The 14,443-nt window shown below is 56.8% G+C and overlaps 1 protein-coding gene across 4 annotated transcripts in view; it reads right to left on the bottom strand.

Annotated features, from left to right (window-relative positions):
• LOC111150665 (RCSD domain containing 1) overlaps positions 1-14,443 on the bottom strand; it is a 61,783-nt gene that overhangs the window by 14,055 nt on the left and 33,285 nt on the right. For 2 of the 4 annotated variants that reach the window (XM_022508183.1, XM_022508182.1), the window contains exon 2: positions 684-785. In XM_022508183.1, coding sequence (XP_022363891.1) covers positions 684-785 — 102 coding nt within the window. Of the gene's footprint in view, positions 1-683; positions 5,150-14,443 lie in introns of those variants that run through there. The other 2 variants (XM_022508181.1, XM_022508180.1) reach the window with 2 other exon arrangements.

Here is a 14,443-nt window from a genome sequence, read left to right as displayed (position 1 = left end):
AGAATGATCGCTGCACCCTTGTTTGCCCCAAGGGGCCATGGCCCTCCCCGGGGCGCCTCTCCTTCCTGTCATTCCCGCTGAGCTCTGCACACCGAGTGACTCAGGACAATCTAGCCCAACTCTTTCCAGCATCGCAACAACCCTTTTCACACTGTGCCCTCCAGCTGGATTCCCCTGGGGTCTGGTGGTCCCTGGATCCCTGTCCTTCCCGATCCCTGGCCTCCCATCAGAATGCACGTCCCTGAAAAGTTTTCTCTTCCTCTTCAATTCTCAACTCAGAATCTGCCCCTTTCTCACCGTGCTCCTGACTCCTGGACGCGGGGGTGGGAGCTGAGCATGGGGCACCTCCGTATTCTGAACCTGTCCAGGCCTGGCATGGCCAGGCAGGATCCAAATCCCCCACAGTACATGACCAAGATGGAAACGAAGCCAGGCTCCCATGTTTCCAGGACCCCCCGACCCAACTCCCGGCTGGTGGGAAGCTTCACTTGAGTGGGGAAAGATTCTGCCCAGGCCCAGCTGCCTGGCCACACCCCTCACATTCAGAGGGACCCCTCTCGGGCTTCTCTTCCTAATTTGGTAATTATGGAGCCTCCTCCCTCCCTCTCCTCTGGGCCTGACCCAGACTTCCCCTTCCTCCAGCCCCCCTCCCAGAAGAGGGGCTCAGAAGCCTTCCGACTCACCTCCTTTGCAGCGGCTGCCTGCTCCCTGAACCGCCCAGCCAGCTGGGCCACGGAGGGGGGCGCTGAGTCATCCACGTTGGCCCTGGCCTCTGCCGGTCTCTCCTGGCAAACCAAGGGGAAGCGAAAGTTAACGGGCAGATGTGCGCTTGGCTCTCTCCTCTTTGCTCCTGGGGGCCACGCTGGGCGCTGTGCTGTGGCCTCGAGCAGGGAAGCTGTGACAACGACCCATTTCAGTAGCATCCTGAACCTCCACTCAAGGGCGTTTAGTGCATAGTGGTGGCCCGCTCGGCCCTGGGTGTGGCTCCGGGGGTCTGGAGAGGAATAAAACTGGGTCCTGTCCCAAAGGGGCACCCAGGGGTCTGCGAAGTAGCACAAGCCTTGTGTTCCTCATTCTGCAAAGACCCAGACTGGAGAGGGGTCTGTAGAGATGGCACAGGGCTCTCCTACCCTTGGTCAGAAGAGGCCTTCAGAAATGGGGAGTGGCCAACACGTTGGAAAGAAGGGCTTTAAGTGTAGGGAACAGGGTAAGCAGGTGTCCTTTACTGAACTCTGACCATGGATATAGGTCTTGGCTTCTCTCCTTAAGTGAGTGCCTTGGACAAAGAAGCATTCGGTACCTCTTTGTTGAATTAATCAGGAAATAGTCTGATGGGCACTTTGCGAGCAGAAGGGAGCCAGACCCCCGGTTCAGGCCCTGCCTTCTCCCATCTCCTACGAGCTCGGCGAGCTGGGCCAGTGGCTCGCCCTTTCTGCACCTTTCCGCAGATTAAATGATTCACTGTCTAGAGTGCCAAGGCCAGCTGGGCACACCATGAAGGTCTCTGGAAGGCTTGTCATTATGACCAGCAATGGGATCGTTGCCAGAGCCCTTCTGCTCTCCACCGCGTCCCTCCCGAGAGCGGCTCATCCCAGTCTTTCCTTCTGCTCCTTTTCGCCGAACGAGCCACCTGCAAGTTAGGGTTCCCCAAGTTGGCAACAGGCGTGCGCAGGCTTGCGTGGCCTCCCGCGCAGGTCATTGGGACTCCCTCCAGGTGCCTCCAGGCTTCCTGACGCGACCAACGTGCCCTGGACACTGTTGGCGTCCATGCGGCACTTGTCACCGAGACACACTTGGGGAGTCAGCGAGGGCTGTACATGGCCACCCCACTTCTGCTGTGGGGCGTGTGGCCTACGTAACCACCTGGCTACAGTATTTTCTTAAATGTCCAGTCCTAGAGGCATCAGGCTTTTGCTTTGGGGATGATGGTGATGGCTGCAGACACCCCCTGTGACTTCCCCCTCCTTGCGTCTAGCCTGAAACTGGGATTTGGGCAGCAGCTAGTCTGAGAAAGCCCACCTTGGTCTCTGCACGGGGCTCGTGGCCCACAGAGATAAGGCCTGTGTCCGTGTACATCACACACACGCACTCACGTTCATGCACGCTTATGCACGTGCCAACACACGCACGCATATGCACTTCCTAGGCCCTCATTTTTGTGCTAGAGGTGTGTCCAACCTTTCTTGTTTGGGTGCTCCCTCCACAGTAAATGTCACTGGTCATGCTAGACCCTGCCTGGGGTCAGGGGTAAGGCAAGCCCCAAGCCCCACTAACCTCTTGTGAACTTCAGTGATCAGGGCTGAGGCCTGTGAAGACGCCTTTGTTTAGAGATGGAGAGGAGTGGCCGGAACACAGACCTTCGCGGGTCTGAGAACAGGCTGTCCCGGAGGAAAGACGAGCTCGTCTTTGCTCTTTCCTGCTGTAATTCAAGGTCAAGCCCAGCCTAAACACCCCATGCTGACCTCGCATGCGGATGTGGAAGGGTTCACCTCCATTCGGGAAGCCAGCGGGGGAGACTGAGCACCCCCTCCCCAAGCCAGGCCCAGCTGAGGAGCTCCCGGGGCTCCCACCTGCCATGCCAGGAGGGATCACAGGCCAGCGTCTTGTCCTTCGGGTCCTATGGAGAGGTTTTGGCCCGGATTCGATGACTAGAGCCCCCTGGCAAAGACGCTGGGCCGGCTGGTCTGCGCCTCTGCCCGACTCCCCACACATGTAACAGATCGTTTCTCCGTCGGCTGCTATTCACTGCTTGGGCCCCGCTGACCACACACTCTGCCTCTGCTCACAAGGCACCGGTGGCGGGTGAGCAGGAAGGCACATTCCAGACAAAAATAGAGCTGTATGGGACTCAGAAACTCCCCCTAACTTCCTTGTCTCAAAACAGGGCTTGGCAAGGAGCTCAGAGAAGTGCTATGAGGCTTCTGGAAAGCATTTAGGGCTTACAAGCTGGGTTGAAGGAAAGATTATAATACATCTGAGTTTGTTTCCCTGGAGCCCAGTGAATGGTTCTCCATTAGAACGTCCGAGGGTTCCAGAGCTTGTTGAAGCCTGGAAAATCCACTCGCCACCAGCCCCTCTCCAGAGTCCAGGCTCTCAGCTGCAGCAGTGACACCCAGAGAGGGCAAGTAACTTAGCCAGAGTCACACAGCGGGACCCAAGAGGATGATCTCTGAGACCCTTTCCTCCAGCAGCTGATAATCCAACAACGGATGTCAGTCAGGCAGCATGATTTGTGAAGGCGCTTGGGAAACTGGGAAATGCTCTGTAAGAAGCGAAACTTGTTGGCCACTGGGTCGCACTGGTGCGGCAGGAGAAGTGTGGCCTTGCAAATGGACAGGAGCTGACAGCTCAGCCTCCTCGAGGCTCTGCCTGGGTCTCTGCCTCGTGGTTCTCGTAGCTAGAGCTGCTAACCTCCTCCAGTGGCTCAAAGGGGCACCACGCAGGCTCCAGGTTAGCGAGGGACTTCTCCAGCTTTCTCTCCTGGTCCCGAGGCTGCTTCGGGAAGGCCATGCGCCCACCTGGACTGAGAAGGATGTCAGGGTCCCTGCCTAGTCCCAGACTTTCCTGGGGTCCCTGCGACCTCCCTGGGACTAAGAGTTCTTTCTCTGTCCCTAATATGTCCACAAGGCATTTAACACAGAGCCCAGTGTGCAGAAAGTCCTTGTCGGAGGGGGCTTTCCGCCCCCCCGGCCCCCGGCAGCGTCAGGGCCATACCTGCACCCAGAGTCGCCGATACCCTGACTGACCCCCTTGGGACCTGGCCAGTCACAGGCTCTCCCCAGCTGCATCCAGACCAGGTCTGAGTCACCGCTGAGATACCAGCGGGTCCTTTCTTCTTGGGTCAGTCTCTAGGTCTTCAGTCTGTTTTCTGGACTCATCTCCTTGTGTCCCACTTTAGCTGACACCCGTCCTTCCCGACTGTCGTATCTCTGCGCCAGCGTCCTGGGCCCAGCTCTGGCTCACCGAGCCCTCCCTCCACCGATCAGCCTGGCTCTGCCAGCCAGCTTGGAAACCGCTCCTGTGGTTCCTGTCTGACTTTGCTGAGGCTAGAAAAAAAAAATCACCTCTGGTGTTTACTTTCCTTTTCTATGGGACTTTCTTCTGAGAACTGAGGAGTCCCTGTGTCTGGATGGCGTGGAACTTCCCCCAAGCCGTTGCCGTGTTGTGTAAACACGACCATGCACACAGCGGAACCTTCGTGCTTGGCCCGAGTCGGGCTCTGCCTCCCTCCTGGCCCTGCCCGTTTCTCCATCGTCTTCTTCTGTCCAAGACCCAAGTACCTGACACCGTCTGGGCCCTGCATTAGGGAAACAAGGCACCGAGGGAGGCCTCTCCGTCCACAGTGAGGGAGAGAAACGAGGAGAGCACCAGCTCGGGGGCTGAGGAGCCCCTGTTCTTGGCTAAAAGGAAGGTTCTCTTGCTCGCCAGAGACAGCACAGATGACCAGAGCCTTGAAAATATGAAGCGTTTCCTTCTTTGCTCTTCTAGAATGATGATGGATCTTAACACAGTCCTTTAAGGGATTCACATTCTTCCAAAATGATCATACTTACACACTCACTTCAAAAGATCTACAGACCAACTCTCCGGGATGCCACAACGGTTCCAGAGTCTTCCTTCACATCCCTCCCTTATCCCTGACTCTTCGACTCACCCAGCGTCCAGCCATTCCCATCCTGGGACGATGCAAATGGCGCGGGGCCGGGAACCAGGAAGGCCCGTATGACTTACCTCCGTGCTCAGGACACCTGCTGTGTGGGGAGCTCTGTCCTTACAGCACTCGGGACACTCGCAGTAACTCTCACAGCCCCTCTTCCAGGAGAAGAAACTACCCCAAGTTGCTGAGTAACTTGCTATTCAAGTCAGTAAGAGCCAGCACCGGACTTCCCTAGATACCAAAGCTCCAGCTCTTTCCAGAACAACGTGCTAAGTAACTCTAGACCTTTCTGGGAAGGGTTCTCTTACTCAGTCATTAATATATCCAGTATTATCCAATATATCCAATTATATCCAATAATATCACCAATAAACATCTATGGTTCTAGGCCCTGGGGTATAACAGTAAACAAGACGGAGCCCTCACCTGTAAGGGTTTGCTGTTCCAAGGCGGACACAAACTACAAGCACATACACAGGTAGATAAGATGACTTGCTGAGTGCTTAAGAAGAGAGAAAACGTTATCTCTGGGGGTGGGGGAAGACATGTACGAGGAGGCGTTATCCGAGTTAAATCCCAGCTGGGGACGAGATGGGAGGAAAACTCTCCCGAGCGGACAGCACAGACAGAAACAAAGGCTGAGGGCCAGAGGGACAAGCAGGACAGAGACACGGTGCGTCCATGAGGCGAGGAAGGTAAGGATGCGAGGCGGCCTGGGGGCTGCTGTGGGAGGCCGTCTCACAGCACACCATCTGGAGGGTTTCAAGGAGAGCTGGGAGCTGGGCCCCCCACAAGAGGCTGTCTGTGGAGGGCGGGTGGGGTGGAAGTGGAGAGCCCAGGAGGGGCTTCTGCAGGTGGCCCCGCTGAGCGCCAGTGGTGGAGTGGCCAGGCTTGCAGGGGCAGAAGGGCTTGTCTGGGGGCAGGACAGCGTGGAGAGACGGACGCCCTGGGTCTGGGGAGCAAGGGAAGGCAGCAGCTGAGGGCGACTCCCGGGAGCCTGATTCGGACCGTGGGAGGCGGCGGGATTTTTTCCTGCGCTGGGGCAGGCTTGCTGGGATGAGAACCGTGAGTGAGGGCAGACGAGGGATGAACAGTTCTTTCTCGGTCATGAGCGTCTGAAATGTTCGTAGACGTCCAACTGGAGACGCGGCAGAAGGGAACAGAATACAACCACGTCCAGAGCTCAGAGGAGGGGTCCAGGCTGGACACGAAACTGGGAAAGTCACTCGTTAGACTGTATTCACAGTCACAAGACTAGATAAAATCAGAGGATACACAGAATAGGGCAAAGAAAGGGTCCCAGACTGAACTCTGGGCCATCTCCTTACGAATGCCGGGTTGGCTGTCATTCGCTAAGGAGGGGCCTGGCAGACATCTTCCTGCAGATGGGATGGGTCGGGGCCAGAAGAGCCCTGTGGCTCAGGTGACAGAGGGTAAGAACACTGCAATGTCACCGGACAGAGAAAACCTCGTGTCCGTCCCCCGTGCTATTGAGACCCTCCTTCCTTATTTCTTGAGCATCTCCAGACCCCGCAGCAGGCACTGGGATGACCGTGGTGGCCCTCAGAGGGCACACGGCCCTTTCTGGAGGAGGTGGGCAAGGGGAAGACCGGAAACAAGATGAGGCACAGGGACAGGAATGTGTGTGTGAATGCTGACCAGATTTCACATAAGCCCCCAAAGTCCCAAATATCCCATATCTGCCCATCTGTGGGCTTTAAGGATTTGAAAATAGTAGGTGCTTGGCCTCTGAGAGTCTCCTCCCAGGAGGTGATGGCAGACCGGGAGTGTGGACAAGGTTGAGCAGCCCTCAGTCAGTGGGACACATGACGGACGCATTAGTGGTCTTAGAATCAGTGTAGCCCATGGCCTTGGGGGAGTGGTGGGTCATCCAGGCGGGCTCAGCTGGGTTAGTGGTGGTGGCACGGGCTGGGTTAGGGTCCAGGCGCATTCCCAGGTCACCGCAGGGACAACAGAGAAGACAACAGAGAGGGGAGGCAGAGATGTTCATCCCAAGTGCCATTCTAGTGATAGGACCTTATAAATGTAATTTGGGAGATAAGGTATCTTCACTTTCTTTATCAAACCCATCGCCTGTCGGACAAGCATAAGGAAAACACCTTTATTTTGAGTCTGGTGGAGCTGGGGAGGCACAGGGACTGCTTGACAGAAGTGGAAAGAACAACTCATTCGGAGTCAAATCTGGGTTCTAGTCTTGGCTCTCAAACGTACTGGACATGGGTCTTGCTGACTCTGCGCTTCCTTATTTGTAAACAGAATTCTTAAGATCCATTAGCCTCTTGTCCAACCCGATATGCAACAGGTGCCCTGTTTCCTAGGGGCGATGCCATCATTTTCCCGGAGACACAGGAAGTGGCTAGCATCCCCAGAGTCCCCACAAGATTCAGAATGAGCCCTGTCTGTGCTGGGAGGGGTTCCCAGCTGGTGATTCTCATGCTCTCTGTGACGCAGTAGAGCCCGGAGCTCAGGTGGGAGCCAGATGGCCCAGGTTCAAATCCTGCCTCGCCTCTGCATTTACTAGTTCTGTGGCCTTGGACCACGTACCATTTTTGTGCCTCCATTTCTTTCTTTCTCTATCTTTTTTTTTTTTTTTAAGATTTATTTATTTGAGAGTGAGCGAGAGAGAGAGAGAGAGAGAGAGAGAGAGAGAGAACGTGCATGAGCAGGGGAGAGGCAGAGGGAGAGGGAGAAGCGACACGGGCTTGAACCCAGGACCCTGGGGTCATGACCCAAACCGAAGGCAGACACTTCACCGACTGAGCCACCCAGGTGCCCCTTTGAGTATATACCCTACCCAAGTGAGCACTGCACCTCAGTTTCTATCTGTAAAATGGGGATGATGATGGTTGCACTTATGATATATGGTCATTGGAGGGATTTAATGAGTTCATGCATGTAAAATGTTTAGAACAGGGCATGGCATGAAGTCAGCCTCCCGGAACTCTTAGCTATTACTAAATGCTGGCTATGGGGCTACTGGCTCCCTGAATACGCCAAGGGATGTCCAGGGTCTCGTCTAGTCTATTCCTGCTCTCCCATTCCCTTTGGGTGACTGAAACCTCGGGGGGACCCCCAGCTGGCGAAGATGTGCTCCCTGTGGCTTCCCGCCCTGGGTGCTCAGGAGGAGCCATCGTGCCTCAGCCGTTTTGGTTGGCTACGTTACCAGCAAGGCTGGCTCCCAGCAGACTCCATCACTGAGTGCTCAAACCATCACCGAGAAACCCATGTGCTCGGTAATGAGCGATTAGAACAATAAACCAAGCACAATTTTATGCTTCTCACAGTCAGGACGTAGATCGGGGATACACACACACCCCAACCGTCCAAAGCTCCATGTCAAATCAAAACAGCGGGATCAAAATATCAAGTCCGTGGCCACTCACGGACGCACGGACAGGTGGCTGTGGCCTATCTGTGTATCGGACTGCTGCTTGGCCACACGAAGGATGCGGCAGTGATCGCGGCACAGTGTGGGTGATCCCCGAAGGCTGCTGCTCGTTCGGGGAAGGGGCAGTCACAGAGGACCACGTGCTCCATGATTCCATTTACACGAGTTGTCGGAATAAGCAAGTCTGTGGAGACAGAGCAGGTCCCTCACAGTCACAGACTGCTCTGTGGCGCGTTACTAGAGAGGCGCAGTTGTGCAGGGCTGGGGGGACGGGAAGACGAGGACATGGGGTGAGCGAGGGCTCAGGGGTGTGGGATATCTTTTTCGGTGAGGTGACAAAATGTTATGAAACTGACCACAGGGATGGCTGCACAACTCTGTGAATACAGGGAAAACCTTTAAATGGGCGAATTGTACGGGACGTGAATTCTCTGTCAACCGAGCTTGTTGGTTTGGGGGTGGGGAGGCCAATGGAGGACACCGGCTCTGTCTCCATGTGCCCGACTTCCCCTCCTTCACGTTCGGCTTTCCCAGGCTCCCAGCATGCCTCGCAGCTGCAGACCCTTCTAGGGAGCATCCTCCAACTTGCCCCTGGAGGGGCTGGTCACGCAGTCAGGTGCCTTACAGGTCTGTGAGCAGGACAGAAGGCATCTGAGGTCAAGCAGCCAGCGAAGGGCCTGCACCAGAGGCCCTCGGCTCACGGTCGGTCCCGCCTTCCCTCAGAGAGTATTCACTGAGCGTCTGTCACGCTCCCAACACTGACTAAGTGCCGGGATACAACGTTGAAAGTTCATGGTCCTGGGGCTCCAGGAGCTGCTCGTTTTACTGAAAACAGACTAATAAAATTACCCTAATGCAGAAAGACCGTGGCTGGGATTGGGAAACGCACGTCACTGCCGTGGAAGCTTAAGAGAAGGGACACTTCGGTTGTGAGTGAATCAGGGAACGCTGCATGGAGGAAATGATGCTTAAGCAGCCTTGAGGGGTAAATAAGACCTTGGCAGGAGGGATGGGGGGAGTGGGGGGAGGGAGGAGGTCATACCCGGCACGGGGGACGGACTGGCAGGTGCCAAGTGTCAAAGTGCGGAAGACGAATACGTCTTTGGGAAGTTTAATTGGTTCCGTTCGGTCTGGGTGGAAAGGCGAGGTGGGTCCAGGTTTTCGTTCAGGCTGTGGTGCTCAGGTCTTAGCTGCATGGGGGGCCTCGGGCAGACCTTGATATCTCTGAGCCTCAGTTTCACTACCTGTAAACTCAGCATGATAACCCTCGTGTCCCTGTGTCGTCACGAGGGCACAGGATGATGGTGGCCCTCAGGGCCAACACCTGCCGTGAGCGTCCTCGCCCAGGACGTGTGCAAGCAAGTGGGGCTGCCGGGACGGCGCTCTGGAACGTGGACTTCACCTCCCAGGCGCTCTGGAACGTGGACTTCACCTCCCAGGCGTGTGGGAGCGTGGACTTCACCTCCCAGGCATGCGGGAGCTAAGGAAACATCGTGATGGGGGAGTGACGGGATTCGCTGCGTGGGAGGAACCCTCTGGAAGCAGATGGCACAATGGCGTGTGTTTCCACCCCTCCTGCCGTGCTGGGATGACAGGAGGGATCTGCTGCTGCTCTTCGAAGGCTGCTGGGAAGGAAGGTATTTTTACGTCATCGGCATCTCCCTCCTTCCCTTCTTTTCTTCTCCTCCTCGTGGTGGTTATTGCTTGTTACCACCCCTCACGCAGGGCGCCCTGGGAGGCCGGCTGGTCAGGACACTGGGCAGGTCCTAAGCATGGTCTCGGATCTGCCCCTTTCTTGGGGAACTCTGGTCACCTCACACAGGCTCTTGAAGCTTCGGCCTCCTGCCCTGTGCAGTGGGAGTCAGGCCTGCCTTGCCTCCCTCATGGGACCATTGTGAGGCTCTGCACGCCTGACGGCAGATGCACACCGGATGAGAGGAGACAGACACGCCATGAGGGGTGCTGTCTGCACCCCAGAGTTTACGGGCTACTGGGGATTTTAAGTATTTAAAGTGTGACACATCTGCTTGGTACGCAGAATAACGGCCCCCAAAGACGTCCGCATCCCAACCTCTGGGGCCTGTGAATACGGTAGGTTCCACGGCAAAGGGGAATGATCAGCTGCCCTTAAAACAGGGAGATTGTCCTGAATGAGTTGGGTGGTCCCAGTGCAGGCCGGAGGCTTCCCAGACGTGGCAGAGTGGGCTGGAAGGGGCGTGAGCGTCTGAGCGAGCCGGTGAGGCTGTGGGGCCCCGAAGGCGGAGTGGGGGCCACAGCCGGGACAGGCAGGCAGCCTCAGAGCTGGGAAAAGCGGGGAAGCAGGCTCTCCCCCAGAGCCTCCAGAAGGAACACAACCCTGCCAACAGCTTGATCTTCGTGCAAGGAGACCCATGTCAAACTTGCGACCACCAGACCTGCAAGGTGACAGGTGACAGTTCACTTCATTGGCCACGGAGGAGGACGACAGGGAGCTGGCCAGGGTTTGCTGAGCACCCCCGAGCTGTGCGCTCTGCGCTGAAGACACGGCGCCCCCCGTCACTGGAACCCGCATTTGGTGGAGGGACCAGCAGTGAATGAATACACAAGTGAACGCAGAGCATGGGTGTGTTGTTAAAGCCCTGAGTGGTTCACCGGAGACAGGGGCACTGGGCTCCGCTTCTGTGTGTGGTCACAGGGCACCTCCCTGAGGAGGAGGGAAGGAAGAGGGGTAGGGGGAAGAGGTGACATTGAGCTGAGGACCCTGTGGCTGGAGAAGGCCGGGGTGGAAACATGGCCTGGGCACCCATGCTGGCTGGAGGCATCTGGGAAGGCTTCCAGGAGGAAGCACCAGCCTGGCCAAGCTTGAGGGATGAGCGCGACTGGTCCTTCTCCCACCGATGGAGCCTTATGTGTGAAGGCTGGGGAGGCCAGGGCAGCTCAGGAAGCACAAGGGTTCCCCGAGTCTGGTGCAGGGCTTGAGGTGGGAGGGAGGAGAAGAGGCAGGAGGGGACACAGCGGCCGGAATGGGAGGGCCTCTGAGCGGGGACCCTGTTCCAAGGGCCTTGCAGAGTCATCAGAAGGTTTTAAGCAAAACTGCTGGGTTTATTTCGATGCTCCTCTGGCTGGGAACCGGATAGGCTGGGGACGGGGAGCCCGGTCTGGAGGCTGTCACCCCTGGGATCAAAGTGGGCACGGAGCGCGTGAACACCCACGGCTGCCCACAGAGTTGGCCCTGAACGACGCTGCACTGGGCCAAGCCTCTTACTGCATCTGGATCTGCCAAGGGGGCTGGAAAGTGCACTTGGGAAGAGCGAATGTGGAGGGTCGGGAAGGGGATGAGCCCCCGAGGAAGGTCGAAGGCCGGCGACGTCTGGGGGCAGGGTCCAGGGTGGAAGGAAGTCTGGGGATGGGGTTGGGGGCAGGGATGGAGGGTCTGTTGGGAGTCCGCCGTCGGTGGCTTGTGGTTGTCAGACGCCGGCAGCGGTGAGGGCCTCCAGCTGTCCTGCAGCTCCTACCCTGCGAGTGGCAGCCTTTCGCTCGTGGGTGAGAACCCACAGTGCCTACAGCCCACCTTCTGTGGGCAAAGGAATGGCCTCAAGATGCCGAGTTTGTGGATTCTCCCGCTCGGAAGATCTAAACGAGTCCCTACCACATGCCAGGGGAGGCCAGGGGCTCACGGGTGAGGGACGGATGGGGCGCTTGGGGCTGCTGGCCTTGTAGGAGAGTGAGGATGAGGACTTTCCAGAGGCTGAGAACAGGGCTCAGCGGTGCCCGTGACATTTGTCCCACTTGGGAATCAGTGGCTGTCCTAACTAAGGACAGGGCTCGAGCCCCAGCATTCTGCTGACTTCAGGGGTCTGCCGGACTGAGGGGGACGCTCGCTTGAACTGGGAAGGGACATGGGGACAGGACTCAAAACCATTCAGGAGAAAGGATTACAACCAGGATGGGTGACTGACCAGGTGGCATGGGGAGGAGTCAGAATCTTGTCCAGATCTCTGGCTCTGGCTGCTGGGGGACAGGGGTGCCCTTTCCTGAGAGGGGAGCCTGGGAAGGACGGGAGCGGTGAGCTGAGAGGGGATGAGGGGCAGGGCTGGCCCCAGGGAGGGAAGGGCGCCCAGGAGGGTCTGGGGACAGCCCCGCCCCAAGTGCCTGCCGGGGTTTCTGGAGTGACAGCGACAGCGTGTGTCCTGGGGTCTGGGACATTTGTCCTTTGGCCGCGGCAGAAAGCGCAGACATACCTTCTAAGATTAGAACAAGTCATCCAAGGACCCGGGCCTGCCTCCCAGTCAGCTGCAGCCCTTCCTGCTACAGCGGCCCCCCTCCTCCCTCCGGGTTTGAAGCTGGACTCACCCCAGGGGGCCCTTCCGATGCTCTGTGGCTCGGGTCACTGCGGCAGGGAGCGGTGCTGGACCCTCTGCTCCCTCCTGTCGTTCTACCACATGTAGGTCTCCTTCATTCATCCACCCATCCATTCCTCTTGTGCCCCGGGCCCTGCGCAGGGCTGAAACACGAACCCGAGGACGCCGGTCCTAGCCTCGGGGAAGGTCGTGAGGGGCCGTGCATTCAACAACCGTCCTTCCTTTTACCCCCGGCTGGTTGTTCCTCGGGGCAGAAGATGCTGGAGGGAAAGGAGGCCAGCCAGGTGTGTGTGGAAGGGAGGCGAGGGGTGTCCAAGGGCATTCCAGGAGAGCTGACACGAAGGCCGAGACGCCAGAACAGGTGTTTGAGGAAGTGAAAGGAGCTTGGAGTGCAGAGAGCTGATGCGATGCCCACAGCTGTGCACGGCTGTCTGCTTCGCCGCAGTCTCTGAGCTCAGGCACCTTGTATTATTCACGTCCTCACCCCAGCCCGATGCCTGGCCTGTAGCAAGTGCTCAGGGAATGCCAGTAAATGAGAGAATGGAGAAATGAGGGTGCGCCAGCACCCCTAGGCTGACACAGTGAAAGCTTGATAAATTTAGATCAGGACCTTGAAGTGAAAATGGAAACAAAGTGTCAGCCAGGGTTGGCTTTGGGCGTCCCCTCCTTGAATATTTTCATTAAGGCTCATGGACTCATCCCAGGTCACTGGAATAGGAACCAGAGGGCAGAGAAGGAGATCTTCGTGCCGGGTCGGATACTTAGCCGTCTGAGCTCCCGGTCTCCACTTGGACCTAGGCAATAGGTCACAACGTCAGGTTCCCATCCCTGGGTATCTGTCGTCTCCACTTTTAACCACCCAATTTATCCGAAAACATGACACACCTAAAACATTCTTAAGATGTGTCTATTTCTGTACCTAGAGTGGTCAAATCTCTGTGTCGTCTGTTGATATTTTCAGACACATTTCATCCAGGAGCAAACGGAGACAAAGGGAGGCATAAAGCCCCTGTGGAAATAGAGGTGTCTGCCCCAGTGGATCTGAACCCCTCAGCCCTGGCCTGGACTCCGCAGCTGTCCCCACGCCTTTGCTGCCCGGGCCGTTCTAAGCAGAAGTCCCCAGTCTCGGGTGCCTCGAAGACGTGCCAGGCATGGGCTGGGCTCTACCTGCCCTAGGAGCCAAATTAGCTGGGATGGGGCCACAAGGGGTCCTGAAATTACTTAATGATCGCCCGTATCTCCTCTTGCCACAACCTTCAAAGAAGAGAAGAGAAAACTGCCTCGCTGAGTGTAGTGGCTTCACTTGAAAGGTCTATTGGGTTTTATTGAGCAAAAGTGTGGGCCTCCTTGGCCTGAAACAGGGAGACTGGGAAGGGTAGGGAGTCTGGCCTTCGGCCCGCGGAGGCTGGTCAATGGCCCCAGCTCTCTTTCTGCCCTTGGCTCTGGCTGCTCCCTTCGGGTCTGGGGCTGCTTCACAGTGGGAGGGTCCCCTCCAGGTGCCACCTGAGAGCACTCCAGGATGGCAGTGCCTCCTGAGTCCACACCTGTGTGCAGCGGCCGTGGCGGTGGTGGGGGTTGCTGCTTGGGTCCCTGTGGAGCCCGGCGCTGTCGACACTCCGACTGATCTAGCCACACCTACTGCCACTGCTCACGTGTTTCTCTTTAGAAACTGGTTTTTAATTGTAATAGTAACCTTTGCCACGTATTTTCTCGACTGAAATAGAGCAGCTCATTTCTGAATGTTTATTATGCCAGGTTGTATGTTAAGATCATCACTTTCAATTCTCACGACATCCCTGGGACCTGGGTTTCGTGATCACCCCTGATTTGCTGATGAGAACAGCAGGGTCAGCATCCAGATGCAGACCTTACTCGAAAGCCTGTGTTCCTTACCACAGTACCATCCTGCCTCCAGCAGAAAAGCATTTGGGAATTCACGTTTTGGGATGAAATATTACCCATCAAATTCGGTAATAACAGACAACCCAGTAAAACAATGGGCAAAGGATTTGAACAGACACTTCACCAGAAAAGATA

The sequence above is a fragment of the Enhydra lutris genome, unplaced genomic scaffold (genome assembly GCF_002288905.1).
Source record: "Enhydra lutris kenyoni isolate GAN:26980312 unplaced genomic scaffold, ASM228890v2 scaffoldscaffold24, whole genome shotgun sequence".
Taxonomy (NCBI): domain Eukaryota; kingdom Metazoa; phylum Chordata; class Mammalia; order Carnivora; family Mustelidae; genus Enhydra; species Enhydra lutris.
Note: the sequence above shows the minus strand (reverse complement) of the source record. Positions and strands in the feature narration are given on the sequence as shown.